Source organism: Haliotis rufescens, unplaced genomic scaffold, assembly GCF_023055435.1.
Source record: "Haliotis rufescens isolate VD_foot unplaced genomic scaffold, xgHalRufe1.0.p SCAF_6, whole genome shotgun sequence".
In the NCBI taxonomy this organism is placed as follows: Eukaryota; Metazoa; Mollusca; class Gastropoda; order Lepetellida; family Haliotidae; genus Haliotis; species Haliotis rufescens.
This window is the reverse complement of record NW_025964334.1, coordinates 46,340,350-46,368,269: the sequence shown is the minus strand read 5'-3', so window position 1 is coordinate 46,368,269 and position 27,920 is coordinate 46,340,350. Positions and strand designations below refer to the sequence as shown.

Here is a 27,920-nt window from a genome sequence, read left to right as displayed (position 1 = left end):
ATAATGTTTCAAGAATTGCTCATTCCTTTGGCCAGTGACAGACATATTCATTGGGTACCAACACCCGCCACGGAACAACTTATTATAAAAGAAAACAAAAGTCAAGATCATATCAACTTGTGAACTTTATACAGTTAAACATGATATGTACAAATAATACTATATGAAATGTATTTCTGTCTTATTATTGAAGTGAAAAAGTCACCCATGACAGCTCAATATTAAATATTTATTGTTCTGCACTGACTGATACAATCTGTCCAGTTTCATCACGTGATAAACAAGTCCCACTGAACATATATGTATCGAATGGAAAGTTCTTCATTTTGTGAGACGTGACAAGTTTTCAGTGTTGTGATACATCAAAGAATACTTTGAATCCTCAGACATGGTCAATGTTAGGAAGATGCAATCGTTTTGTGATACTGTTTTCATTTAGATGTTTGATTCTGAGCACATAGAGCTCTGCTTGAAGTAGTTAACAATGAGAGTTTACGAGTAAGTCAGTACTTTGGTTGCCTCCAGTAACTGTTTAACGCAATCCACAAACTCATAGCTGGAGTTGAAGATCCTGTCCCTTGCTTCCTCGGACGCTGTGTCCACAATCAGATGGTACAGATTTGACTTGAACTGGAAGTACACAAGCAACGCCATGAAAGAGTGAGTGAATATCTTCCCAGTATTACTTCAGCTAAACACCAGCAGAATGACATGTCAACAATTCTGATGTGCAAGACTTGTTTCCTATCAAGCAATCCTGCTATCAACGAAGCCTGAATGCAAAATCATTACAGGATAACAAAATAAGATAACAGAAAAGTTGAGCAACCCTGTGTAGTATAGACAGAAGGTTATGTTTTTCTGGTGGTTGAATTTTGCTGTTGGCATTTTTCTAACCTACCATGCCTGTGCAAACAGGGAACTAGAACCATTTAGCTGTAAATTTGAGTGTGTAATCAGTTTAAAATAGTGTGTACTGTATAGTGTAGTACACTGGTCATCCCAAAAGCAATAATTAATACTTTGGGAACACTTGTAAGTGAGGAAATTTCTACTTACAGTTCCTGGATGTTTTGATTCCTCGCTGAACACCTCATCAAACTCTGTCATCGTAAGTTGCTTCACCTGTCTCTTGCTAGCCTGGAACAGAGTCCAGTCCTCCTGCAACAAATAAATATACATGTTGGGATGGTTGTCCTAGAATACTGTGAAGAACACTGGACAAGATGTATGTAAAAAATGGGACTTATCACAAACCTAAATCCTCATCAGGGGACTTGTTCTTATGTAGAAAACAATGATCAAAATAAAAAAAAGTTGCCGTAAGAGGCAACTAAACTTGTCGTAAGAGGCAACTAACGGGATAGGGTGGTCAGGCTCGCTGACTTAGTTGATCATGTCATTGATCCCAATTGCATGGATCTATGTTCTATGTCAATCAATCACTGGATCATCTGGTCCAGACTTGATTATTTACAGACCGCCGTCATATGGCTGTAATATTGCTGAGTGCGGCGTCAAACAAACAAACAAACAAAACCAGTTGTGCCCAATTTTACTTTCCTAATCCTTTAGGATGACATTTTATCTGAATGTATTGTTTCGCAATTATGACCACAAGATATAGAGTGAAGTAGAGTTAAGAATGATGTGTGGCAAACTAGACCTCCAACAACCGCTCATTGTTGAGATGTTCGGAGCCTTGGAAGATTATCTGGTCCTTCTCCTTGTCCTGGTTCCACTTGGACCAGGAGTACGCCATGGCTGATGCAGTAAGAGCTATCTGCTCATACGTCCGCGACTCCAACACTGCATGCTGGAACATGTACAGGCATCATCAGGGTTGAGCAGGAATTGAGATTTATTACCACACTATGCTGAAGACAATACAACTTGGACTTTCTCGGACGGGTTCAGAAGGTGAATATGCACAAAGTGAACTGGGTTGACACAGTCCTTGAGATGAACTATTCAATTCAACAAAGGAAATATATTGACACATCATTCTAAGTTCTTGTTTAAATAATGATAACTTAATCTGTACTGGTTCAGCAGCACCTACCTTGTTCTGGATGCTGACGTACTTGGAGGAGTCTTCAGAGGGGAAGACATTCACACCAGCTTTCCTCAAACTCTGGAAACAAGTCAGGTGGAAAGCATGAGTATACATCAACGACACACACAGTGTCATTTCTCATGAATGTACTATATTTGCTTACAAGCAATCCTGACCGCCTAGTGGTAGAGCGCCCGCTCAGAGAATGGAAGGTTGGGGTTCGATACCATACCTCGTCACACCAAATGATGATAAAGAGGCTAAAACAAGGACTGGTAAGCTCGGAGTCAGAATACACTGTCTGAGTGGGGTATTCATGTTCAACTGCAGCATGGTATTTCAGTAGGCTAGTAATATAAAATCGGCATTAGTCAGGACAAGTACAAGCAGCCACACATGGCATGCACGTCCCTATACATGTATAAGTGCAATAATCTTGAATGCGACGTTAAACCCCATTTTACTTCACTTCACTTACAAGCACTCCCATTACAAATGTAGCCAAATCATAGATCCCTCACTGAATGAATGCATGTTAATTGAACTGTTCACTACCATGCAATCTCATTAAAATCAGATTGTAGTTCTCGCTACCGCTAAACAAAGATCTGAGGACATCCCATTAGGGGTCACGTCAGAACGACCTTTCATCCGACCAATAACAGCGTTGCTTACCAGATCATGAAAGTGACAGTCGGAATGTGATTTCTAATCATGCATCCTCGAAAACATTTTACACGGGGTATTCCGAACGATAGTTCGATACAATCTAGACCATCTATTCGCCATTCCAGAATGTTAATGGAGAATTTTAATCGAAGCGTAGTCGCCAATTTGAAATTAGTGCCGTAAAGCATGAGTAAGCTGCCTTCTGATTGGCTAATGTCGACTTCTTCTCAGTCATTCCATTTGTCGATCAAAATTCGCGCAAGGTCGGTCTGACATGACCTGTAATGGGATGTCCTCAGATCTTTGTTTAGCGGTAGCGAGAACTAAGATCTGATTTTTATGAGATTGACTACCATGTATATTGTGATGGAATGGATGGTGGTATGCATGTGGTGAATGCATGTTAATTATATAACTGTACACTACCATGTATATTGTGATGGAATGGATGGTGGTATGCATGTGGTGAATGCATGTTAATTAAACTGTACACTACCATGTATATTGTTGTGATGGAATGGTTGCTGGTACGCATGTTATGCATGCATGTTAATTAAACTGTACACTACCATGTATATTATTGTGATGGAATGGATGGTGGTACTGTGGTGTAACGGTCATATCCAGAGACTGAATGTTTTCAGCATCCCCCATTATCTCAGTATCCATGTGAGCACCCTTTGGTTTAACTGTGACGAGCACCAAGGACATATATTGGGTTGAGTACTTTCATTACAAAGAATTTCGATTGCTTCAGTTGTTTAGTCAGCTGCCATCTGTTACCCCAGAAAGCTGAGAGAGACAGGCTTGATACACACTATTTTTCTCTAAAACTCACACCTGTATAGAGAGGGTGTGTGAATTATGCAGACAATGAGTACATATTGACTTGGAGCTTGAGTGTCAGTTAATAACCTATGTATGTCTATGCTAAATACCTCACACATGTTCAATCCTAACAAGTTTAATCACCCTTCACAGCCATCTTCTCGTGGCAAGGGAGTTAACTGACTATAAAAGTCCAGTTTCCACCCTTGCTGAACTTGGCTTGAATTATGGAGTTAGTCATATTTTGGCTGGACTAGCGACATTGACATCTGGTTAGTAAACTGGTGTGCAGATTTAGGCTGTTTGCAGGATTTGCAAAGCATTTGTACCGCCAACTCGGTGTCAACAGATATTTTCCAAATCTTTTGATGTTTTTAATCCAAGTGCTCACATGTTTTGATACACTTCACGAAGTAAGACCCGTTTTATCAGAACATAGATTTCTATTACCGATCAGATCGTGTTGACTGGGCGCCGCCATTTGGTTTGAAGCAAATGCAAGTGATATGAGGAGGTGGAATCTGATTGGTCAATGGGAGGGACATAGAAGGGACATAACTCATTATAGCCACTGGTGGAGGCAAGAACGAGCCCAGAAATTCCAGTCTAGTTTTGCAAGTGTGGAAAGTGGACTTTTACTGTCAGTTAACTCCCTTGCCTCAGGAAGATGTTCACAGCATGCAATAAGGTAAACTCCCAAACTAGGGTCTGATTCCAAAAACTAAGTGAGTTTGGTGTAACACTACTGACAGCACTACTTCAACCAAGGTGGCAGATAACTGGCTTCACACATCCCCCCCCCATGTGGGAAATTGGGTCTCTTGCATGATGAACTAACCAATCAGTGTGCGAGCTCAGGCTATGTTACCGCTAATAGATGAAAACCAAGCCTCGCTTTCACACAGGTTATAAATAGATTCAATGCTAAAGGCCCCATAGTGACGTCACAGCCCCTGTCACAGGAAGTGAAAAATCCTGGGCTCTACACCTACCTCATATAAACCTTTTATTACAAATCCTATATGTACATGTAATGTTTTCATATATTTCCCATTTCCACATATGTCAATTTACCAAAATAATACCTAAATATAACCCATCCATGCACTGTAGAGGCTGTGAGAACATGTTTATTGAAGTCACGTGACCTCAAAATATTCTCTCACAGGGTAGAAGTCATTCACAAAAATATGGGTTCCATCTATCTTAAAGGGAGGAGGGGCCAATTCCTATGTTTCCTGCAATCACTGATCACTAAGCTTACTATATCCAACTTAAAACAGGAGGAGCTACAAATGTAAACATGTTTTTAATTGGATAAAAGACAGTCCCCAGTCCCCACCCCACCCCCCCCCCCGAAGTGACCAAGAAGTCCCACACAGAGCGGCCAGAAACATAAATAAATCTGGCATCTTACTGATAGCATCACATTCTAGTGACAGATATGTTACTTTAGGGCAGTTTAACACCGTTTGTTTAAATTTGAGTTGACTGATATGTCATTGAGGGACTAATTTGTGTGTCAAGGGTCTAAACTGATGGTTTACAGGTTGTGGTGTTTGACATTTGGCCCTCTGTCTTAAGCTGTCTGGACATAGTTTGTCAGTGTTATCACACTCAACAGACATTTGCACTTAAATAAATCAGAACTTAAATCTCAAATATGTATTGGTTTGTTAGTTTTAATTAGGGAAAGTAACCCTTCACACCACCGGAAGTTGTCAAGATTTTAGTCACGTGACCTCTATCAGTAAAATGATTGGCTCAAACCTATCGTCTGCTGTAGCAGTATACTTCTTTTACTGTTGTGGTGGACGATTACTTTTGGATTATACCTTGGCTATTGCATTTTTATGCTCGGTCATGGCTAAATTGTGTGTTTCAACTGTTATTTTCTTGGAACTCACTTGGAACACCAGTCTCTTACTTACTATTTATCATGATGCGACTTCCAAGTGACACCACTGGAGATTTGTCAAGAAAGGTATGAACATATTGGAATTCTGGCACCTCTATAACTAATGAATTTTCAAGTGGAAAATATCAAGAGTACATTTATACCAATAAGGCTTGTGTATGCATTGATATTATATAGAAGTTTAAACGCTAGTAGAATTTTGCATCTTGTGAATATATGTGCATTTATGCCATCCAACAAGTCAGAAAAAATAGAAACAAAAGAAAAAATAATGGCATTCCTCCTGAGAAAAATGTAAGACATCGTAACATAATGGTAGCCAATGTCGTCCTTGTCAGGTATGCATACAGTTGGGACAATTTAAAAAAAGATGATCCTCATCATGAAATGAATAAACCTTATTATCCAGGTGAAAAGCATTAATATCCAGTGAATATATTTTGTAACATGGAAAGCTAATAAAAGTACAAAAAAGTTGTTTCAGTAGAAACCTCTGTTTAAAAACTCCAGTTGACAGAGACTATAGAGTGAATATGTCATCTGCTAGCAAATTGTATTTACTGTTTGTAGGTCGCACTTGAGAACGAGGCTTGGTTTTTACGGGAAAAGATATCAATTACAAAATTGAGGCTAAGCTCGCACACTGAATGCTGTAACCACTAGGCTATCTCGCTACTGAAAACTTGAATGAAACTTCACATGACGACTTCCAGTTCTTACTGCCACTCACATAAATTGAAACTGTTATGACTGTATTCTAATACTCTGTACAAGATAGATAAGCACTTTACTTGGATCAAGTCTGTTGGAGTCATCATCTGCCCCTTGAGATGACTCAATGCTGGATCTTCAAACGAGCTGCTCAAACAACACATTGAATTCTGAAAAGTGAAGTAATACAGTACAGTGAATTGTGAAGGCAAAAACTGTCCATGTCAGGATTAACTGTCAAAGGGTAAAGGGCCTTTGACCTGTTGTCACAGAGCAATCTTAATAGTCTCTACATGTTCATAGAGAGTTAGAGAGGTGTTCCATAGTCTGATAGTTGTTTAATCAGAACTTCAGATTCCTGTGGTTGTCTTGACTACTATGGAATCCGTTAATACATTCACATTGTATAATGTCACACCATGAGGCTACAAGGAAATCAAATTCACAGAACATTGTCATGAGCTGGAGTTGTAACAGATGCACAACTCGCATGATCATAATCTGTTCTATTTATATATGTAACTGTTGGGATTATAAATTAAAAATTCAATTCATTGTACTGTTTCAGAAAGCAGTTAAAATATTTCCTGGAGACAGAAGGCTATGAGAAAATGGTTCTCTTGAAAGAATTGGTTTCTCCTGAGACAGAATGCGATTTCAAAGTTACTGTTAGGATCCACTGTAGCATAGTAAAGGCGAGGAAAGGTTGAAAAAACCCAACTTAATGAACGCCCTAAAACAATCATTCAGGAGCATGTATTTCTTAAATGCCCCGCACTTGATGTCTTGTTTGTGAGTTGTTTAATGCCACACGCCACATCATTCCATCTATGTGGCAGCAGCTTGTAATAAACTGGAAGTAATAGAGTCTGGCCCAGACAATCCCATGATTGATATTAGTAGTAACAGTCCACGCTGTTGGGGTACGACGACATGCTATAAACCAACTCCCCGAGTCTGATCATTAAGTTCAATAAGTGGCTTCTTACAAACAGCATAAATTGCTTGAGACAACTCTAGCCTGGAATCCCCATGGGGGTCCAAACATGATGTGAAACACATTGACTTCATGGCCTACTGAGATCCTACACGAAATACACCTGACCTCTATCTCAATATCCAGCTCCACAATGGCTGCAATGATGGAGAGTACGGCCTTGTTGACTGCCCGGGGACGGAGCTCCCAAGACTGGAATGGCATGTTGATGTGTGTCTCCTGTATCAGTGCCATAATGCCAAACTTGTACATCTTAAAACCAAACGTCCGGCTCTCTGAAACAGCAAATGAAATTTTTTAATCATGTTGCCACATATTGAATTCATGTGGATGGTCTATCTTTGGTTCCATCAGGAATGCAATAAGGTGAAAACGGCTGTTTGGAAGCTGCTGTGAAATAACAACTTGCTATCTGAAGAGAATCAATGGTAAAGTTAGTAAAGCTATGGTATACAAAGTAAACTAATCTGTGTATCCTGCATTACCATCATTGTAGACAATGTCTGAGAATCCGTCCAGCCTCCAGTGTTTCTTGTCTTCATCCCACCGAACTACCTGGGGCTCCTCCTGGAACATCACATCTGATGGCAACCTGCAACAGGTACAGTTGTGTCAGTCAGGTTACAGTTGTGTCAGTCAGTTACAGCTGTAGGTTACAGTTGTGTCAGTCAGGTGACAGCTGTGTTAGTCAGGTGACAGTTGTGTCAGTAAGTTACAGCTGTAGGTTACAGTTGTGTCAGTCAGGTGACAGCTGTGTCAGTCAGGTGACAGCTGTGTCAGTCAGGTGACAGTAGTGTCAGTCAGTTACAGCTGTAGGTTACAGTTGTGTCAGTCAGGTGACAGCTGTGTCAGTCAGGTTACAGTTGTGTCAGTCAGGTGACAGTAGTGTCAGTCAGTTACAGCTGTAGGTTACAGTAGTGTCAGTCAGGTGACAGTTGTGTCAGTCAGGTGACAGTAGTGTCAGTCAGGTTACAGTAGTGTCAGTCAGGTTACAGTTGTGTCAGTCAGGTTACAGTTGTGTCAGTCAGGTGACAGTAGTGTCAGTCAGTTACAGCTGTAGGTTACAGTTGTGTCAGTCAGGTGACAGCTGTGTCAGTCAGGTGACAGTTGTGTCAGTCAGATTACAGTAGTGTCAGTCAGGTTACAGTTGTGTCAGTCAGGTTACAGTTGTGTCAGTCAGGTGACAGTTGTCAGTAAGTTACAGCTGTAGATTACAGTTGTGTCAGTCAGGTGACAGCTGTGTCAGTCAGGGGACAGTTGTGTCAGTCAGGTTACAGTAGTGTCAGTCAGGTTACAGTTGTGTCAGTCAGGTTACAGTAGTGTCAGTCAGGTTACAGCTGTGTCAGTCAGGTTTCAGTTGTGTCAGTCAGGTGACAGCTGTGTCAGTCAGGTTACAATTGTGTCAGTCAGGTTACAGTTGTGTCAGTCAGTTGACATCCTCAGGGGACTAAAAACAGGCATCTCAAGTACAGGCTGCAGTTATATCAAGGACAGGTTTATAGTAATATCATACAGGTCAAAGTCTGTATCAAGGTTTGATCCCCACGTGAACAATATGTCCATTCTTGGAGTTACACGCTGTGAGATTCTTGAAATGTTTCTAAAATAGGTAAAAAACCTTACTCTCTCTTGGCAATGGCAGAAAATACTATGGCTAGGGAGATATACAGACATTAGAGGTCATAGTCTCAATACTTCTGTGTTCCACCTACTTGATGGTGACAGCTATGGGAGGCTTCTCATCTCGTTTGTCCTTCTCCTGTGTCTGTGTGTCCTTCTGGTCCTTTGTCTGGCCATTGGTGGCAGCGAGTGAAGGCAGCTCTGCCACATAATCAATCAGCTGGATCTGTGGAGGGTTCATCACTGAAATAGAGTCCAGATAGTCCATTCATGTTATCAGGTTATCTTGTATTTTTAGTCAAATTGAAAGAAATAGTAGTGGAATATAATTAGCAGGTTCCATATTGACATGAAGCATCCAGTTCAGAAAACATGCCTAGAGATTCTAGACTCTGTTGATATGTATAATTTACCCATTTACTCACATCTAGTAATAGTCCAATTGTTAACGGGTTTCGGCTGCGGAGGCAGGGCCATGAGGTCAAAACTGAAAACTCCGCCCAGGACGTTATAGGCTCTCAGGTCAACAACATCATCATCTTCCTCGAAGTCTTCCCACTCAGGAGGTTCTGAATAACATATAAACATTGATAACACAAACACTATTAGAATCTGACATTATTTGATACACAAGAATATTGTTTATGAAAATAATTATCACAGATGAATACAAATGGATATACTAAAAAAATGTATACCAACATCAACCATGTGATGTTTAAGTTGCTTTTATGACCCATATTCATTGGACTCATTCTCAGAAATTTGTAGAATTTTCCTATTTGGAATATTCTATAAGTAATACGTTACCACTGTTATACCGAGGCTGTTGTCTCCCACAACTGCTGCTATAGCGAAATCTACCACAGAGATCTCAATTACCTCATGCAGCACGTGCGTAGCCACCTAGCTGCCATGTGACACCCTTCACTCTTGTCTCTTGCGAGAGCAAGTGCTCGGGGGATGGACGGGCGGTCAGCAGCCCAGTGGTAACGTATTACTTATAGAATATTCCGAATAGGAAAATTCTACAAATTACATTAAGTAATACGTTACCACTGTTATACCGAGGCTGACTACCACAGTAGGCGGTGGGGAGCACCTACAACCCGAATCCTGACTGCTAGCGTTCCTTCCGACCAGCGGAAGTAAACACCAAGGCGGAAGCACTCGATGCGCATGCACCTAGCTAGTTGTACCCTATAGGAATACCAAAGCACTGTCAAGCGCATACCGTAAGGCTCAATCGTCATTGCCAAAACGATTGGTGACTCCAAACGGCCCCACTGGATAAGTATTTCATCGCCGCAGCGGATGAGAACACTGTATCCGCGTGAGCTTAATCTTAGATCAGGTTAAACAGTCGAAAAGAGGGAAATTAATTTCATTCAGACCGTATATCCCAGAGCAAGCCTACTTAAAGTATGCATTAGGCGCGTGACCTAATTCCAGTATTTGTAAGCATGCATCACAAGGTTGGGATACACGACAGACAATTAAATACATAATTGTCAAAATACAAATAAGGACAAAGCACACAAAAAGCCGCCCTCACCTGTGGTGTGAGTGCGCTGGTTTGCGGGACCCCAACTCCTGTACCCACGGCAGTGGGAACATTGGAGTCGACCCAGATTGACCACCGTGCAAGGTCTGACGCCTGAGGAGTTCGGAATTGCGCTGGGCACACCCCTTAGGTGCCCGCTTGCGCCGCGATCCGCGGGCCAAGACGGTGCACACTCTCCACGATGGCATCAGCGACCTGTTTGAGGTAATGATTGGCAAAAACCGAGTCAGAACGCCAGTAACAACCTCGTAATATTCTGCAAATAGAGATATTCGAGTGTAGGGCAAATGTTGCCGCTAGGGCATTGATCTCGTGGAGGTTTGACCCCGCTACCAGTAACCCCCGAGACCGGTAACCCCCGAGACCGGTACGCCAGATTGATGACAGAACGAAGCCACAACGCAATCGAGTTGCGAGTTATGTCAACCGTGCGATTAGGGTTACACGATATGAACAGACGGTCACGCCCTTGTCTACGTTCATTCGAAGCCTTAAGATAATACTTAAGGGCCCTAACCGGACACAGCGCTCTGTCCTCAGTATCAGCAGGATGTAAGATTTCTTTGAGTGATCTTACAGTGAATTCTCTCTCCGTTTGCCCGATTCTCTGATTCTTGGCGACGAAGCCCATGAGCAGGCCCAGGCGGACCGCTCCATCGTCACCCCTATCGAATCGTACCTTGGCGACATCGAGTGCATGAATTTCGGATACACATGCCGCCGTGGCAAAGGAGAGGAGAAATGCTGTTTTCCAAGTCACATGCCGGAACGAAGCACTATGCAAGGGTTCATACGGAGAGTCCGTAAGTGATTGCAACACTAGGGAAAGATCCCAGGCCGCTGCCCGAAGGCGGCCCTTCTTAAGATCGTGCTGTTTGAAACCCTTGATAATACCCCGTATCACCGGCTCTTTGGAGAGACTGGTACCCATAGCAACGTCCCGTACCGTAGCAACGGACGAGACATAGTTGGCAATGGAACCCCCATGAGACATGAAACGAGCAATATCCTGCACAGATACCTTATCTGGCGAATGAATGTGATGTTTACAACAACACTTCGTGAAAATAACCCAACGTGCATTATACACCTTCTGGGTAGAATCACGATGCATACTAACGTATGCCCGAGACGCCCGGCGAGAAAAACCTTTACTCCTCAGACTCTCGGTGACAACATCCACGCGTGCAGATTGAACTGCCCTGCTTTTGGATGAAGCTGACGGGTGTGAGGGTGGATCAAGAGATCCGGTCTCACAGGCAGTGGAAGTGGCGACTGCGTGACCTGGGTCAGCAAGTCGGGGTACCACGATCTGTTCGGCCACATGGGCGTGATCAGTAACATTCGACAGCGAACTCCTCGGAGCCGGCTTAGAATGTGTGGTATTAACGCTGTCGGCGGGTAAGCATAAGCGTCCAAGCCTGTCCAGTCTAACGCGAGAGCATCGTGATCGATGGCCCTCGGGTCCGGGACTGGTGATACAAACAACGGGAGTTGATTGTTGAACCGCGTTGCGAACAGGTCGACCATCGGACAACCCAAACGTTCGCACAGCCACTGAAACACTACTGGGTTCAGCATCCACTCTGTGGGGCTCGGATCCTGAGGCCTTGATAGAGCATCGGCCAGTACGTTCCGCACACCTGGGATGTGACGGGCGCTTATTTGGCACTGGACACTGTCCACCAGAGCGTAAAACTCAAACGTGAGATCGAGTAGCGAGTGACTGTGGGTTCCCCCCAGTTTGTTCACATAGGACACTACCGTCGTGTTGTCGGTCGCCAGCATGAGCCGGGCGTCGACGAGACGATGCTTCCAGTGATTGACTGCGTTGATCACTGCCTTGAACTCGAGACAATTGATGTGAAGACCTAGTTCGTCTACGCACCACAGCCCCGAGCTCACCTCCCCCTCTAGATGGGCGCCCCAGCCCACTAGAGAGGCGTCTGTATACAGGTTCAACGTGGCCCGGTAGGGCCGCATAGAGACTCCTGATAAGACATTGTAAGGGACCGTCCACCACTCCAGATGCGGTCGGAGCCGATCCGGGAGGGCGACGGTCGCACTGGTCATCTCCGTTGCTAACAACTGGATTAAAAACCATTGCAGCGGGCGGTGTTGGAGACGACCCCGTTTGGTGCAGTCCTGGGCTGATACAAGTAGCCCTAACAGCTGTTCCCAAAAGTGAACAGTCTGTTGCACCGCTAAGACTTTGGCAATCATCGCCTGAATCTTGTGCCACCGGTCTGGGGGGACAAAGAGGCGATGGGACACCGTGTTGAACCGACCTCCGATGAACTGCAAGTTCTGAGAAGGGGTTAACTTGCTCTTGGGGAGATTGATAATCCACCCCAATTGCTCCAAGAGCCGACGTGCGAAAACAAGATGGCGTGACAGGGTGTCCGTCATTCGATTTGCTACTAGCGAGTCGTCCAGGTACGCGAAGTACCGGACACCCCTCTGGTGGAGGAACCCCACTATGGGGGTGGTTAACCGGGTGAACAGCCAGGGAGCGGATGAAAGACCGAATTGGAGTACAACCCATTTGTAGTGCCTGCCTTGAAAGACAAACCTGAGATACTTGTGATGATCCGGGTGAATCTGAACATGCAGATAAGCATCCTTCAGGTCGATCGAAGCGAGCCAGTCGGCCGGCATGATCAGTGCTTTCAGGTCCGCCAAGCTCAACATTCTGAACTTGGGCGGCTTGCGCAGGTAGAACTCGTTGAACGATTTCAAGTTGTTAATCATTCTGAGTTCGGCACTGTCCTTCTTAGGAACGAGAAATATCCTGGAGTAAAACCCCGGTGTTATTTCTGGTAGAGTTAACTCCCGTACTGCCCCTTCTCCACCAACCTGCTGATGGCATCGGCGAGGATGGGAAGATCGGTTTCCGAATCGAAACCTGCCAACGGGGCAACGGTGAGCGGCGGATTCGCTTTGAGATCTAGCCGATAGCCGTACCGAATCGTGTTGACCACCCACGGGTGGTCGAACACTTGTTCCCAATTCTCCCAGTAGCCTGGGGCGCGCTCCGGTTAGGAGTGGCACCCAGGCGCCTATGCAGGGACCCAACAAGAGCAAGTGTGTGCCGAGAGTCCTCGGCAACGTACTCCAGGGAAGCATTTAAACTGAGCAGGCAGTTGTAAATGCGCTGGTCATGGTCCGTGGGAGAACCTTCGACCAGACTGGCCGCTGCAGCCAAGTAAGTGTCTCCGTGAGACATGGCAAGCATGGAGTGCTGAGCGAGGGCGTCCAGCTGGTGCAAGGTAGCTTGCGTTACCATAGCAGCCGCTGGGGCACGGACACCCAACCGCTCAACATGGGCCTCCGCGGTAGGACCAGCCTCGGGAAAGGCAAGGTCATGTACCGGGAATAAACCCTTTCTCCACGACGTCGGAGGCAACCAGAGACCCCGACCGGAGGTCGCCGCGAAGGCATTCTCCAAGGAAGGCTTGATACCGCGCAGCAAGGTTGATGCGGGGAAAGCCGTGTCGGAAGACTCATCGCATACCTCAGAGGAACCCACAGCCGTGGATTCCCCGCGGTACCGGCCGGGGCCGTGGCATGTCCTCAAAGAGGTCATAAACCATGGCCACGCGGTCCTTAACCGATAGCGGGAGCAACGGTTCGGGGAAGGACCGGTGACCACGGGAGCCGCCGCCGTACCGGTGGACGGAACAGCCAGCGGCCTATCCTGAGATAAGGCCGCCAGCTTACGGGCCGCCAATGGATCCGCCGCAGCCGTGGTAATGGTACCCGCGCAGGGGTGGAAACGGACTGCACATACAGCCGGTAGCGCTCGCTTGCGGCACACCCCGCAGCTCCTGGTTGAGGGGGTAGAGGGGGTGGAGGACGGCAAATTATCCATGTCAGACATTTTGTTTGTTCTATGAACAAAGAGCAAAACATGGTTACAACACACGCACCACAAATAGTCACAAACGAGTATTTTCACCAGAAAATAAACGAGCAATGCGAATATAGAACATACACATATAACATAGAGAGGTATAAATGATGTAAAAAACCCAAGATATACTAGAACAGGGGAACGTAAGACGCAACGTGCATACGAGACACCCCGCAAGTATATAGAAAAAAAGGGCGGGAAAAATATTTCCTTTTGGCGGGAAAATATTTCCAAGCGTAGTTACAGCAAACGCCCCGTAAAAGCACAGTTTATTAGAGAGAATAAACAGTAATAAATATCACCGAATGGTCGGGGAAACAGGAACGCTTGAGCAGTTTATTGTACAACTTGCTGGAGCAAGCGAAGAGACAAGAGTGAAGGGTGTCACATGGCAGCTAGGTGGCTACGCACGTGCTGCATGAGGTAATTGAGATCTCTGTGGTAGATTTCGCTATAGCAGCAGTTGTGGGAGACAACAGCCTCGGTATAACAGTGGTAACGTATTACTTAATGTAATGTCATAATATTTGATTTTTTTTTTTAAATTCCTGGTGTCAAACTTCAATATGTGACATTAGTTTGACCTAAGATGCAGTGGATATAGAACTAGTTCACAGCTCATTTTAGATTTGTGGTTTATGTAAAATAACAAGATTTGGGGAGAAAACAACTTGTCCCATTAGATTTTGTCTAGTCTCGGACTAACGGACTAGTGGCCTAGTCTATCCCTGCTTTATGATTCTGTTTTAACCTGGTGTTGGAGGATCTTCAAAGTCTTCTTCCTCTTCTTCAACCTCCTCTTTCTTCTCTGTATCTTGTTCCTCCTCCTCCTCCCCAGCTTCCATCTTCCTCAGCTGTGCCATAAGGTCCTGAAGCAAGAGAACAGCCATGTTGTTCCACTAGTAATGTGGTGGCTTCCGTGGAGGGATCTCAGCCCTATGACTGTCGTAAGTCATATAGTTTAACATAGACATACAACTGTCATAGGGCAAATGTGGCACTGGTTTGAGGCCCAGACCTACCAAACTCCCTTCACAGGTTATTACAGTAAACTGTCAACTTTATTGTAAACAAATGATTTGGTGAATATTGGACATTTGGCCGATTTGAAGCAATTACCTCGGTGTCCTCCCTGCCTGCTTCTGCATCCTCCTCTCCTCCCTCTTCTCCTTCCTTCTTTTCCTCCTCTTCCTCTGGTTTTTCTTCTACTTCCTCAACTGGTTCAGGAACAACTTCTGAAAGTTTCAACAGGGCATCAAATTTACACAAAAGAATCATGAAAACAGTTGTCCTCATCATTAAAGTTAATTCTTTTAAGATACCTGTTATGAAACTATGATAAACAAGGTGATGTTACCTTCTTTCTTCTTCATGCGAGGACTGTAGGTCTTGCTGTACATGGAGAAGTGGTCATACTTTGTCATGAGAACTCGGAATGCACAGTCCGACAGAGCGAGCACACGTGGGATGTCAAAGGTGATGCCAACATCACGGAACTCAAAAGACTTCACCCTAGGAGTAATACAGTGAATTAAGCTCTTGTCATTTCTGATAAAAGGTGAAAGTCAAGATACTGAGTGAGTGAGTTAGATTTTTGGGTTTAACACTGCTTTGAGCAGTATTCCAGTTATATAACTGTGTGTCAGTTTAATGTGTGAGAAGAAAGTCGGAAGTAATGCAGGCCTTGTATGTTTACCACTTTGGTGAAACCCACGACCACGGGTAAAGTGCTGACCAACCTAGAAACATCCTCGTTGGCAAACCGGGACTTGAACCTACGCTCATAGGTTCCTGGCATGCCCAAGGGATGCGACTCTCCACCTCGAATTGTTGCACTTCAGATGACTGGATCACCTGTGCATCCTAACAGAGTGAATGACAGGGCTGCTCCATCAAGTGAGAAGCATGTCATCATCCAAGACACATCAATTTTTAGACTTCCACATCAGTCAGCTGGCGCATGAAGTAATATGAAGACCAGTTCACAAATTATGTTATGTTTATGTGATGGCCAAAGAAAATCCTGCAGACACAGGCTTTATGTCCTTCACACCCTTTTGTCCAATATGTACACTGTTGGCAAATGCTATAAACAACCCTGAAACTTGTTTTTGTTAAACTGTTCATATGAGAGGCAACAATAAAAAAAATTAAAGTTTTGATTTACCTTGGATTTTTGCTGAGATTTCCCCAGATGCACAGCTGGATTTCTGGATTCTTGATAACAAACTGGAGATTGTACGTCTCGGGGTCCTGCATCGTGCTGGCATCACACAGTACATGGAAGCCTGCCCCATCCAGTTTACCCCGGATCACTTTCTGGATCTCCTCAATGGTCTACACAGAACAGTGAAACTAAGCAAATTGCCAAGTAAACCTCTCTGTCTGTGGTGGAGACTAGGATCCCAACACAGTACAATGTACTTAAATGATGGAATTGTCATCTTTTGTTTTTCACAAAGAAATTACCCTTCCTAAGGGTGCACAGATTATATGGAGTGTTATTTTAAAAGTAAGAGCACCCATTGAATTTTAACATTTTATTCAGAGATTGAGATTCCTGTAGGTAGAGTGAGTGAGTGAGTGAATATGGTTTTACGCCGCTTTTAGCAATATTCCAGCAATATCACGGCAGGGGACACAAGAAATGGGCTTCACACATTGTACCCATGTCGGGAATTGAACCCGGGTCTTCGGCGTGACGAGCGAACGCTTAAACCACTAGGCTACCCGACCGCCCCCTCCTGTAGGTAGAGAGATTACCACCCGATCATGAAAACAGCCATGGGCTTCTGTAGATCATATATCTCTATTATTATAGGTCAAGGTTGTAATCCCTTGTATGTATAAGGACTGTGTATGTGAGTATATGTATGTATAAGGACTGTGTATGTGAGTATATGTATGTATAAGGACTGTGTTTGTGAGTATATGTATGTATAAGGACTGTGTATGTGAGTATATGTATGTATAAGGACTGTGTATGTGAGTATATGTATGTATAAGGACTGTGTATGCGAGTACATGGCCTGTATAAGGACTGTGTATGTGAGTAAATATATGTATAAGGACTGTGTATGTGAGTAAATATATGTATAAGGACTGTGTATGTGAGTAAATATATGTATAAGGACTGTGTATGTGAGTATATGTATATATAAGGACTGTGTATGTGATCAAATGGCCTGTATATGTATGTATAAGCCTATAAGGACTGTGTATGTGAGTGTATGTATGTATAAGGACTGTGTTTGTGAGTATATGTATGTATAAGGACTGTGCATGTGATCAAATGGCCTGTATAAGGACTGTGTATGTGAGTAAATGTATGTATAAGGACTGTGTATGTGATCAAATGGCCTGTACATGTATGTATAAGGACTGTGTAAATGAGTATATGTATGTGTAAGGACTGTAAATGAGTATATGTATGTGTAAGGACTGTGTATGTGAGTATATGTATGTATAAGGACTGTGTATGTGAGTGCATGTATGTATAAGGACTGTGTATGTGAGCATATGTATGTATAAGGACTGTGTATGTGATCAAATGGCCTGTATATGTATGTAAAAGGACTGTGTATGTGAGTATATGTATGTATAAGGACTGTGTATGTGAGTATATGTATGTATTAGGACTGTGTATGTGAGTATATGTATGTATAAGGACTGTGTATGTGAGTATATGTATGTATAAGGACTGTATGTGAGTATATGTATGTATAAGGACTGTGTATGTGAGTATATGTATGTATTAGGACTGTGTATGTGAGTATATGTATGTATAAGGACTGTGTATGTGAGTATATGTATGTATTAGGACTGTGTATGTGAGTATATGTATGTATAAGGACTGTGTATGTGAGTATATGTATGTATAAGGACTGTGTATGTGAGTATATGTATGTATAAGGACTGTGTATGTGAGTATATGTATGTATAAGGACTGTATATGTGAGGATATAGCCTGTACATGTATGTATAAAGACTGTATATGTGAGGGTATCACCTACCTCCTTGTACTCTGCTACCTGTCTGTCTGTCAATTCCTCGGTTGGGGTGTCTGCCAGCATGTACTCTAACTCAGCTATCAGCTGAAACACAAACATGGCTGTGACATGGTGTCATTCAGAATGTCGTAACAAGTGGAGTATGGTTCTTAAGGTCAATCACAAACGACCACAATCACTGTATGAAACTACTGTGTAGCATACATTCACCCACCAAAATTACTACCTCAAATCCACTTAAACCCTTCAGCTCATGGACTTAAAAACAAAACATTTCTTTGCTGTTAGCCCATGGACTTAAATTAAGAAATCAATCGGTCACTCTAGATACTATGTGAGGTTCAACTGTATCTCACTTACTGACATCAAAAGACATAAGCGTTGAAAGTTAAGTGTAGCACCTTACAACATAACCAGCATCTACAATGAAATGATGGACAAGATGCTTCCCATGTACTTACTGAAAGGTCTTGTTCTGTGTCCTTGAGTACAAGTTTTGGGAGTGTGCGAGTCGTCTCCTCCAATCGGAGGTTGATGTAGGTGTTGATCTCTCCTGGGATGGTGGGGTCTGGGGAGCCATCACATCTCATGTACCGCGCCCACTGGAACACAGTCAGTCATCAACTCTACATGCAGGCTCTTACCCATCATCAATGTCACCAGGTTTGTATACACTACGTCCCTCCATCGTAACGTGGATACATATGACCACTTTTATCTTTTCCGCAGCAAGAGTGTCCACTTGCCAACCCTAAAGCCTAGTTTCCACCTTCAAGCCTACTTTTGGGGCTCGATTGTGGATACACCCCGTGTCAAAAACAAGTTGTCCCTTGTGATGAAAGTGACATTCGATCAAAAACGTACAGTATACTACCATTTCTTTACTCTACAGGACCCTCATATTGCCTGCAAGAACCCTTAAAATTAATTTTTAGGGTCCCCTGGATCCCTACTTTTGTAAGTCATGATAAAATCCTGAGTAACGATACATTTTACAGCCAAATTTTGGCAGACTAGTGTGACTACACAATATCAAGTAACACTGCAACAAGGAAACATGAAACACAAAGCAGGGGTCTTCTGAAAATAGCACTGCATCTCAGTCACTGCGATAAGCATTTAGTTGTTTGAGATTTAAAAAAAACCCAAATATATTAAGGTACTTGTGCCAGTTGTTTGAAAACTTTGAATCACTTCGAAAATATTAGTCTTCGCTTAATTTTGGGAATAATTTGAATGCACATTCGACAGGCGATGATGGTGGCTATATAAAAGCTACAATGTTTTTGGAACACGGATGTTGATTTTGTAAAACGTTCTCAGATTGGACTATCTATATATGTGATAGTCTTCTCATAATTTATCATAGAAAAGTAGGCTTGAAATGGCAAGGGTGGAAACTAGGCTTTGATAAAGGCTAGTGGAAGGAAGGAAGGACCACTTTGTGGTGTAGATGCAGCATGGAAACAACTCAAGGCACTTACTAGATCAAGTGAGAGGGAAGCCAGTGAGGGCTCAGACCAATGAGTGCTCGGATTACAATGTACAAAACCAGGATACTTCTCATACCGGTGATAGCCTTGCAGTGATCTAATCCACACATTGCTTCAATCTAACGCAATGGCAGGGTTCGCACACAGTTCAGTCATAGGGTAGGGTAAAGGTCAATTGCCTAATGAGTTAGTGAGTCATCAGCCGACTTAAAAACATACACACGTCCTTACAACATCGCACGTTAGTGGTATGTATTCATGGGTGGTGGAAAGACAGTGTATACGAAACCTTTGAAGCAGTGATGATGGATGTAATCAAAACTTGCTTGCATGTAATCAACACGTTAAAATCAAACCTGTTCCATTTTTGTAGACCCCTGTTACTTGTTTTTTCACCAAAACCATACAGTATTTGATCCTAAAAAATATGTGATTTTTTTTTAGGGGGGTTGGGGGACCCATAAACTAGGTAACAAAAAGATACATAGACTGACCTTGGCCTTCTTCCTGCGGTCATCGTGCAGTCTCTGTAAATTGTTCCGGTTCCCCTGTAGAATGTCCACCAGTTCCGCCATCTGGATCTTCCTCACTTTCTTCTCCTGTACATAAACACAGGCATTGGGTGAACCAATACAATCAAACCAAGAGTGAGTGAGTGAGTATGGATTTAGCCAAAGTTTAATCTCAAGTAAACTTTCTACATCAAAATATCAATTTTCAAGTACTATTTCATTCACTTGATTCGATAAATTAAACCAGTGAAATCCCAAACCTCATTTTCCAATTTCTTCCTCTCCGCTGCCTCAAGCTTCTCCTGCTGCTTCTTCTTCTTTTCTTCCTCCACAGCTTGAAGCCTTGCTTCCTCTGCAACAATAATATTGTTCTCATTGAGCTTTGTACCAGCTATGTAAGTACAACAGTGAGGGGTAGCAAGCCTTGAGCAGGACATGATCAATCAACTCTCCATGCTTGTCACATGGTCCGACTTCCTAGAGAGATGTGTATGGCGCTAGAAGGGAGAGTGTGTACGTCGGCTGGATAAGGAGAATAGGGTCGCAGCAGTGTTACAATGTGCATAATGGGATATAATGGATCAACCGGTATTGGACAAATCTGTCTTCAAGACTTCTGTGTTTGATCATGAAGTTAATCATCTCACTTAAATCAACATGATCAAATTGTGTACTCCATTACAGTCCATTCAATAGCTTTCTACATGACAATCTGAAAACCCTTCCATAGGAGGTTGCATTGGGTAACCTTCCTGATCATCCAGTTTGACAAGGCATCTAAAATTCTTGGAATGAGTTAGCAAAGCATTTAGAGCAGCTAGTGTATTCAATTTCTGTATCCCAATAATGAACATGAATGGGCAGTTCCAAATCAGCACTATCGTACTGTTGTGGACATTTTTATACACCTTGTCATTTCTGAGCCCCATGATTTGAACAAAATTTCCAAACTGAAATGGCAAAGGAATGAAGCCAAATCCTTTTAGAAGGCTCACATCTGATTGGTTCAAGAACCCACAGAACCTCACCTGACATGACCTTTTATAGAGGCTGAGGGTTGGTCAGATCTTAATGCAGAGAGCTATCGAGTAACTGATGTTAATGACATTGAGAAGAATGCGACATCCACCCACCTTCCTCCTGTGCCTTGCGTTCAGCTTCCTCCCGCTTCAACTTCTCCTTGTCAGCCTTGGTCAGCTTCTTCTTTCCATCTTTCTTTGGTGGCTTCAACGAGACCAGGATACACTTACCCACTGACCCTCTCAAACAGTACAACATTCTTACCTCCCTGTACATTCCAATACTCACTTCACTCAGACACACAATATGGTATCAGCTTTACTGTTATGGGAAAGTAATTAAGGACATCATAAAAATAATTATTTCAGTACCTATTGTTTTATTCAGTTAGTGTGATAGTCTGACAGTTCTGATCATAGACAACCTCTGTAATCCTTGTTCATTACAACAAAAAAGTGAGTTTCAGAGAAAATGTGTCCTCTATCATCCAATGTACATCCATTATATCTTGATACATAACCTGGGTCCTGGACCCATTCAGCATTGACATTTATTGCCTTATTGTCTTATTGCCATCTTCATCAGTCTTATCACCAACTTATTATTCCACTCAGACAAAGCTTGAAATCAACAACCAATAAACATGTTCAGCATATATTTAAACAAATCTAAATGAACTTTAGCAGGAAAAGATATTTTCCTGAGTATTAAGACAAGACATGGTGAGGGAAGTCTACATGACATTCCAAGTTTAAAATTGAATTAAATACTGGTGATATTGCTACTTCATGAAAAAAACAGTTTCATTTGATTAACTGTCAATTTTTAGTATGCGGTCAAGACGCAGTTGAGCCTGACTAAAAATGAAGCTATGCTGGAACATTGGTCCAAGGTAATTATGGAATTACAATAGTGATATAATACACTGGATTATCAAGGAAGGCGAAAGGACGTCTGAAGGAGTTGGTTATCAATATTGGAATACTTCCAGCAGGCCAACACAACCATACACTACCTGCATGTTGACCTGTACCCTCACAATTAACCATCATTTGTTGATACAGCCTCTTCTTACCTGGTTCTGTAACCTAAAGTACTGTCAGAAAAGCTAGGAAAATAAATACCTCTTGCCTGTTAAAACAAGATAGAAATGATTCACAGACTGTTGCTATTGAAATATCAAGTAACTATCAATCTGCCTATCTGTGGTTTGACATTTCAGTCACAAGGAGTCCTATCGACAACTTTACAGGAGAATAGTTCAAATGAAAACAGCAAGTTCAGATATATTCTAAGTCCAATGAGGGAAGTGTGAAACGGACTGTAGAAATATGAGCATGCGACTCCGTTACAATACAAATCACTGTAGTCTGTGTGAATGGGCAGGCAGGGTGGGGGGACGTCGCCTTGAGACACGTGTTGGGTAATAGGCTATAGGCTAGCTGTTTCATACATGCATGACAACACACAAAGTTTATCATCATTTTACCTGTAAAAGTACCTTTTTAGGCCAATCACAGTGTCAGTTAGGTTAGGCTAGATTAGGTAGATTTCCGTTATTTGGATATGGTATTTTCATAGTCCTATGATTTGTATATACTAATTGAAGCGAGAAGAGCATTTTTCTAGCATTTCCGACAGTACTTTAGCATGCAACCTTAAGAGCAATTTATATGATACACATGTTTGAAAAAAGATATTTACTTCATTTATGTATGCTGTCACTTTAATCCAGCATCAACAGTTTATAGGAATTAAATAATGAAATATCATATTTCTATGAAAATATGAATATCATATTTTACACAAATGAAATAGCATATGTTTCACTGAGTCTGTGGGGGTTGTTGTTAGCACAGGTACATGACATATATTTGTAAACAAATGTACTCAACAAAAAGGTTTCATACAAATGTCTCTATGATACGTATTAACTAGAAGTCTCATTACTTTGGTTTTGTGATTCACCTGCCATTGTCAATGAGAGAACTCTAAAAATGGATTTACCTAAGAGTACTTTGGATTGCCTTAGGAGACAGTTACCATAGTTACACCATAAACTTCTCCTGTCAGATACTAATGCTACTTTGTAGGACAACTTACAATAGTCATAGCGCTAAGATGGTGGTGAAGCCCATACTTTAACATAGACTCACAATAGTCATTGCGCTAAGATGATGGTGAAGCCCATACTTTAACATACACTTACAATAGTCATTGCGCTAAGATGGTGGTGAAGCCCATACTTTAACATACACTTACAATAGTCATTGCACTAAGATGATGGTGAAGCCCATACTTTAACATACACTTACAATAGTCATAGCGCTAAGATGGTGGTGAAGCCCATACTTTAACATAGACTTACAATAGTCATTGCGCTAAGATGATGGTGAAGCCCATACTTTAACATAGACTTACAATAGTCATTGCGCTAAGATGATGGTGAAGCCCATACTTTAACATAGACTTACAATAGTCATTGCGCTAAGATGATGGTGAAGCCCATACTTTAACATACACTTACAATAGTCATTGCGCTAAGATGGTGGTGAAGCCCATACTTTAACACAGACTTACAATAGTCATTGCGCTAAGATGATGGTGAAGCCCATACTTTAACACAGACTTACAATAGTCATAGCACTAACATTGCTTTATGGGGTGGAACCCTGGATCACACCAAAGCAGTAAAAAATGTATAAACTAAAATAGTATGATCATATTGCTAACTTGCCACTAATTATTCAATAACTGTAAATAAATATTTCATATTTATCAAGTTGTAATTAATCTGTTTTTCATATTTACACTACATACACAACAAACCCAAGTATCCTCACGTGATCTTATGAATCAATCACATTATTGCTTTTTGACTGAAACTGTTATCAGGACATTTTCTTAAATCTCATTTCGTAAAATTGTACATAAAAGATATTTCTGCATGTTGTCCATCAAGCTTAAAATAAAAGTTTATTGCAATAAATCACATTTGTTAATGTCACAAAGTACTGCTATGATAGAACAGAACATGTTAGGTGTAACATCTTTTGAGTGAGTGAGTGAGTATGGTTTTACGCCGCTTTTAGCAATATTCCAGCAATATCATGGCGGGGGACACCAGAAATGGGCTTCACACATTGTACCCATGTCGGGATTGGAACCTGGGTCTTCGGCGTGACGAGCAAACGCTTTAACCACGAGGCTACCTGACCGCCCCTAACATCTTTTGGGTAACATGTGTAACATGTTAGGTGTAACATCTTTTGGGACATTCCCATTTTCGGCTCAACTAGATCACCATCACATGAATTTGGTAGTGTCATTTGTCATGCTATACTGTAACTCAAGCAACATCTATTAGAATGACTGCCACCACTGTCAGTAGTAAATCTGTGCACCTGTAATACAACACGCAAAGCAAACCAAAATGAAACTGGCACCATGCAATGAACAAAACTAATGCAATATCATTAATGTGTGTCACGCTGGATGAGGTTAGTTGGCACAAAGTGAAACTGTAGGCAATGCTTGTTCAGCAAATCATTATCTTCATAATATAATTCATTATTTACACTAAATCATCAATAGTAACATGACTACTGATACTAACGCTTCATTCACTCATAATAATTCATAGTTTGATCAATGTCAAGCTTGAACCATGTCCTATATTTAATCTGGCTGATTGATTGGCTTCTTCCTATCTATCATCAAATTTGTCATGCACAACTGTAAAATAGACTTGGTGCAATCTTGTCTGTGTGGTCATTGTATAGGTGTTTCATTCCGGGACTGCTACTGTCAAGTATCACGCTTCTGTGGCCATCCCTATTTCATCGTGATGTAAGTTTTTTACAAATAACACAATATTGAACCTTGTGCATGTGAAATGGTTCCATATTTCTATGTACTTTATAGCAAAAAAAATGATAAAGTTTAAAATGGCAAAACTATCATAGTACACTTATAGATCAATTTCAGGTTGGGTTGACTTAAGAAAAAACAATTCCTGAAACAGTTGATGCTTTTGGGTAAGAAATGTTGCAGTTTTGAGATAAACTCTTGAAAGAGATTCAACCTTCAAATGATTATAAGTCTCAATTGTTTCGATGGAAATGACAAACAAAATTATTTTAAAATTAAAATGTGTGGCAAGATTTGTGAAGAAATATTGGATCAACTTAGTTTGGCCCTTCCAATAAGCAATTGTCTCATATTGAAAAGGCTGCATATTTGAAGACCATGTCAAGTTCCTTGGGGATTTGAAGTCTTCCAGTTACCATTTATAAACTTGAAATAATTGCAACTTAAAATTTACAAATAGCAACAGTCAAAAAACCAACTGTGTAATTTTAGTCTCTTAACTGTTAAAATCTCCTACTGGGTATTGACTGCAAGAACAAATATTTTTTAACATGTGAACTGAATGACATGACATGCATTACATTTATTTCATTTTTAGCAGCTAACACACCAGCCATTCTCATGTTTGTGGTGTGTATCTTTTAGTGAAGTGTTGTGACAATTGCTAATTTGAATCTAAACAAGTCTATATTTCAAACAAACATTCTCAAGACAAATAACATCTATTGACTACTGCTACAGTTTCACCACTATGCAATGTCAAACAATTCATCTTTCCCATTCCAAAACATCTATAGCACACACTTCATTACTGACCTCATCTGCCATTGTGATTGATTGGGTGAGACGCTTGGATTTTCACAAATGTCTCAAAAACTACTTTCCTGAATTGCATGCAATCAAATAAAAACACATTAGTGCATTGAAACAATATAGGATACAGTGTATGCACATTGAAATGAACATCTTCAGTGCACTGAAGCACAAAATACACACATAAGAATTAGAATATGAACTATATGATTTTCTAATACATGTCACCAAGTAGAACCAGTCAAATCAATAGATTTGAAACCAGAGAAAAAGCTGTATGGAGAAAGGTTTCAGTTACTCATAAATGAATTCATCATACATATCATTGCATATTTTTTGGATACACAATATGTTCCTCAATCACCCATAAATACATATGTCCCAGTTGTGGTGCAGTGTGTATCGTTTTACGCCACTTTTAGCAATATTCCAGTAACATCTTGACAGGGGGCATCAGAAATGGGCTTCACACATTGTACCCATGTGGGGAATCGAGCCCACATCTTCTGCATGATGAACGACAGCTTGTAGTTATGTCATGTTTATTTATCAACGAATGAGACTGTGTCATAATAATAAATAACAATAGGCCATTAATATTGCACATATTTCCACACTCTAACATTCCAGCCTTGTAAGGGAAGGGTGGAAACTGGACGGTTAAAGTCAGTTAACTCCCTTGCCTTGGGAAGATGATGAGCAATGTGTAGAGAAGATGACTACTGATACATAGTTCTTGTACACAATGCATGAGACATATTGATGTTCTTGTGATGTAATCTTAGTGCTCATTGGTCTGCACATTCAATTGTTTCCCTCTTACCTGAAACAGGTCATGTCTTGATTTGTGATAAAAAGCAGTGACTACACTGCAAATTGGAAATATGTATCTACAAGTGGTAGAGAAACAAAGTGTACACAAAGCCATAAAGTATTTATGATGCATATACATTTCATCAAGATTACTCAGCTCCTTCAAAAGGATTTTCTTTTGTTCCTCTCACCCAAATGTGATGTTTCATCCAATGTAGATGGAGGAAACAAAAAATTAAGTTTTGCCCAGGAAGCTCCTGCTACAAATATAGAGCTACTTTGGAGGCTTGTTAGAATAAGTTTGTTGTTTCTCATGACCGGTCACCCCCTACCACTGCCACACCCTTAATACAGAAACAAATGTGTCAGATTCACAAGGGGCATGAGCCTAAGATATTACATGGTACATAAGAATCAAGTTTACTTTTATACTAATAAAAAAAATAAAAATGCAATCCTCCCTCCCCACCCTGTCAGTCACGAGAAACAATTATCTTTTTAAACTGGCCTTAACTGAGAGTTAAGTGATCTTTAACCATACATACACCTAACCCCCATCCACCACCCAAACTGTAAATGTAAGTAGAGCCTGATAGCGCTAGTACATGCACATAAAAATCAGAAAAGAACAGCTGCAAAATAAAACATGTAATTAAAGAATAATATCTCAGAATGCACTGAAGTATGAACTCGTCAACTTCGCACTGAAACAAAGGTAACAACATTGACATTCGCGGCTCCTTCGATATGAATGCAAACATCATATCTAATGTACCATCAAACATTAATTAAATATTTGTCTCATGGTAACATGACGGCATCATACCGGTCAAATTCGTGCACATATGATTCTTCACTGACTTCAGATTGTCTTGAATGTACCGTCTTGCATTGGCAACACGGGTAGTAAATAAATTGAATTAAGAAATGTGGACGATATTAAACATCCCAGGTAAATGATTATATAGTTTGTATTCAAAACCGAACAAAATTCAGACTTGGTCATTACCATTTCCAAGAGTAGTGCGACGAGCAGAAGTGATCAATTTTCTAGTTTGTTGTTGGATAGCAACCAAGCTGCCAGAAACGCTGGGTTTCCGTTTCGTTAATGTC

The 27,920-nt window shown here is 41.6% G+C and overlaps 1 protein-coding gene across 2 annotated transcripts; it reads right to left on the bottom strand.

Moving 5' to 3' along the window:
* Nucleotides 1-107: 107 nt before the first annotated feature.
* LOC124142911 (dynein axonemal intermediate chain 7 homolog) lies at nucleotides 108-27,920 on the bottom strand. Of its 2 annotated transcripts, XM_046511624.2 has the most exons (20): nucleotides 27,817-27,902; nucleotides 25,998-26,065; nucleotides 21,425-21,515; nucleotides 20,552-20,643; nucleotides 20,274-20,378; nucleotides 18,748-18,888; nucleotides 18,290-18,370; nucleotides 16,444-16,613; nucleotides 15,634-15,788; nucleotides 15,396-15,511; nucleotides 15,028-15,145; nucleotides 9,225-9,368; nucleotides 8,892-9,042; nucleotides 7,665-7,771; nucleotides 7,288-7,454; nucleotides 6,263-6,352; nucleotides 2,063-2,134; nucleotides 1,667-1,816; nucleotides 1,060-1,161; nucleotides 108-630 (listed from the first exon to the last, which is right to left on the bottom strand). In XM_046511624.2, exons 2-20 carry the CDS (start codon nucleotides 26,007-26,009, stop codon nucleotides 493-495), a joined length of 2,202 nt encoding a protein of 733 aa, XP_046367580.2. In that variant the 5' UTR covers nucleotides 26,010-26,065; nucleotides 27,817-27,902; the 3' UTR covers nucleotides 108-492. The 2 variants fall into 2 exon arrangements, with proteins under 2 accessions (XP_046367580.2, XP_046367582.2); XM_046511626.2 differs by lacking the exon at nucleotides 25,998-26,065 and having other exon boundaries at nucleotides 27,817-27,920.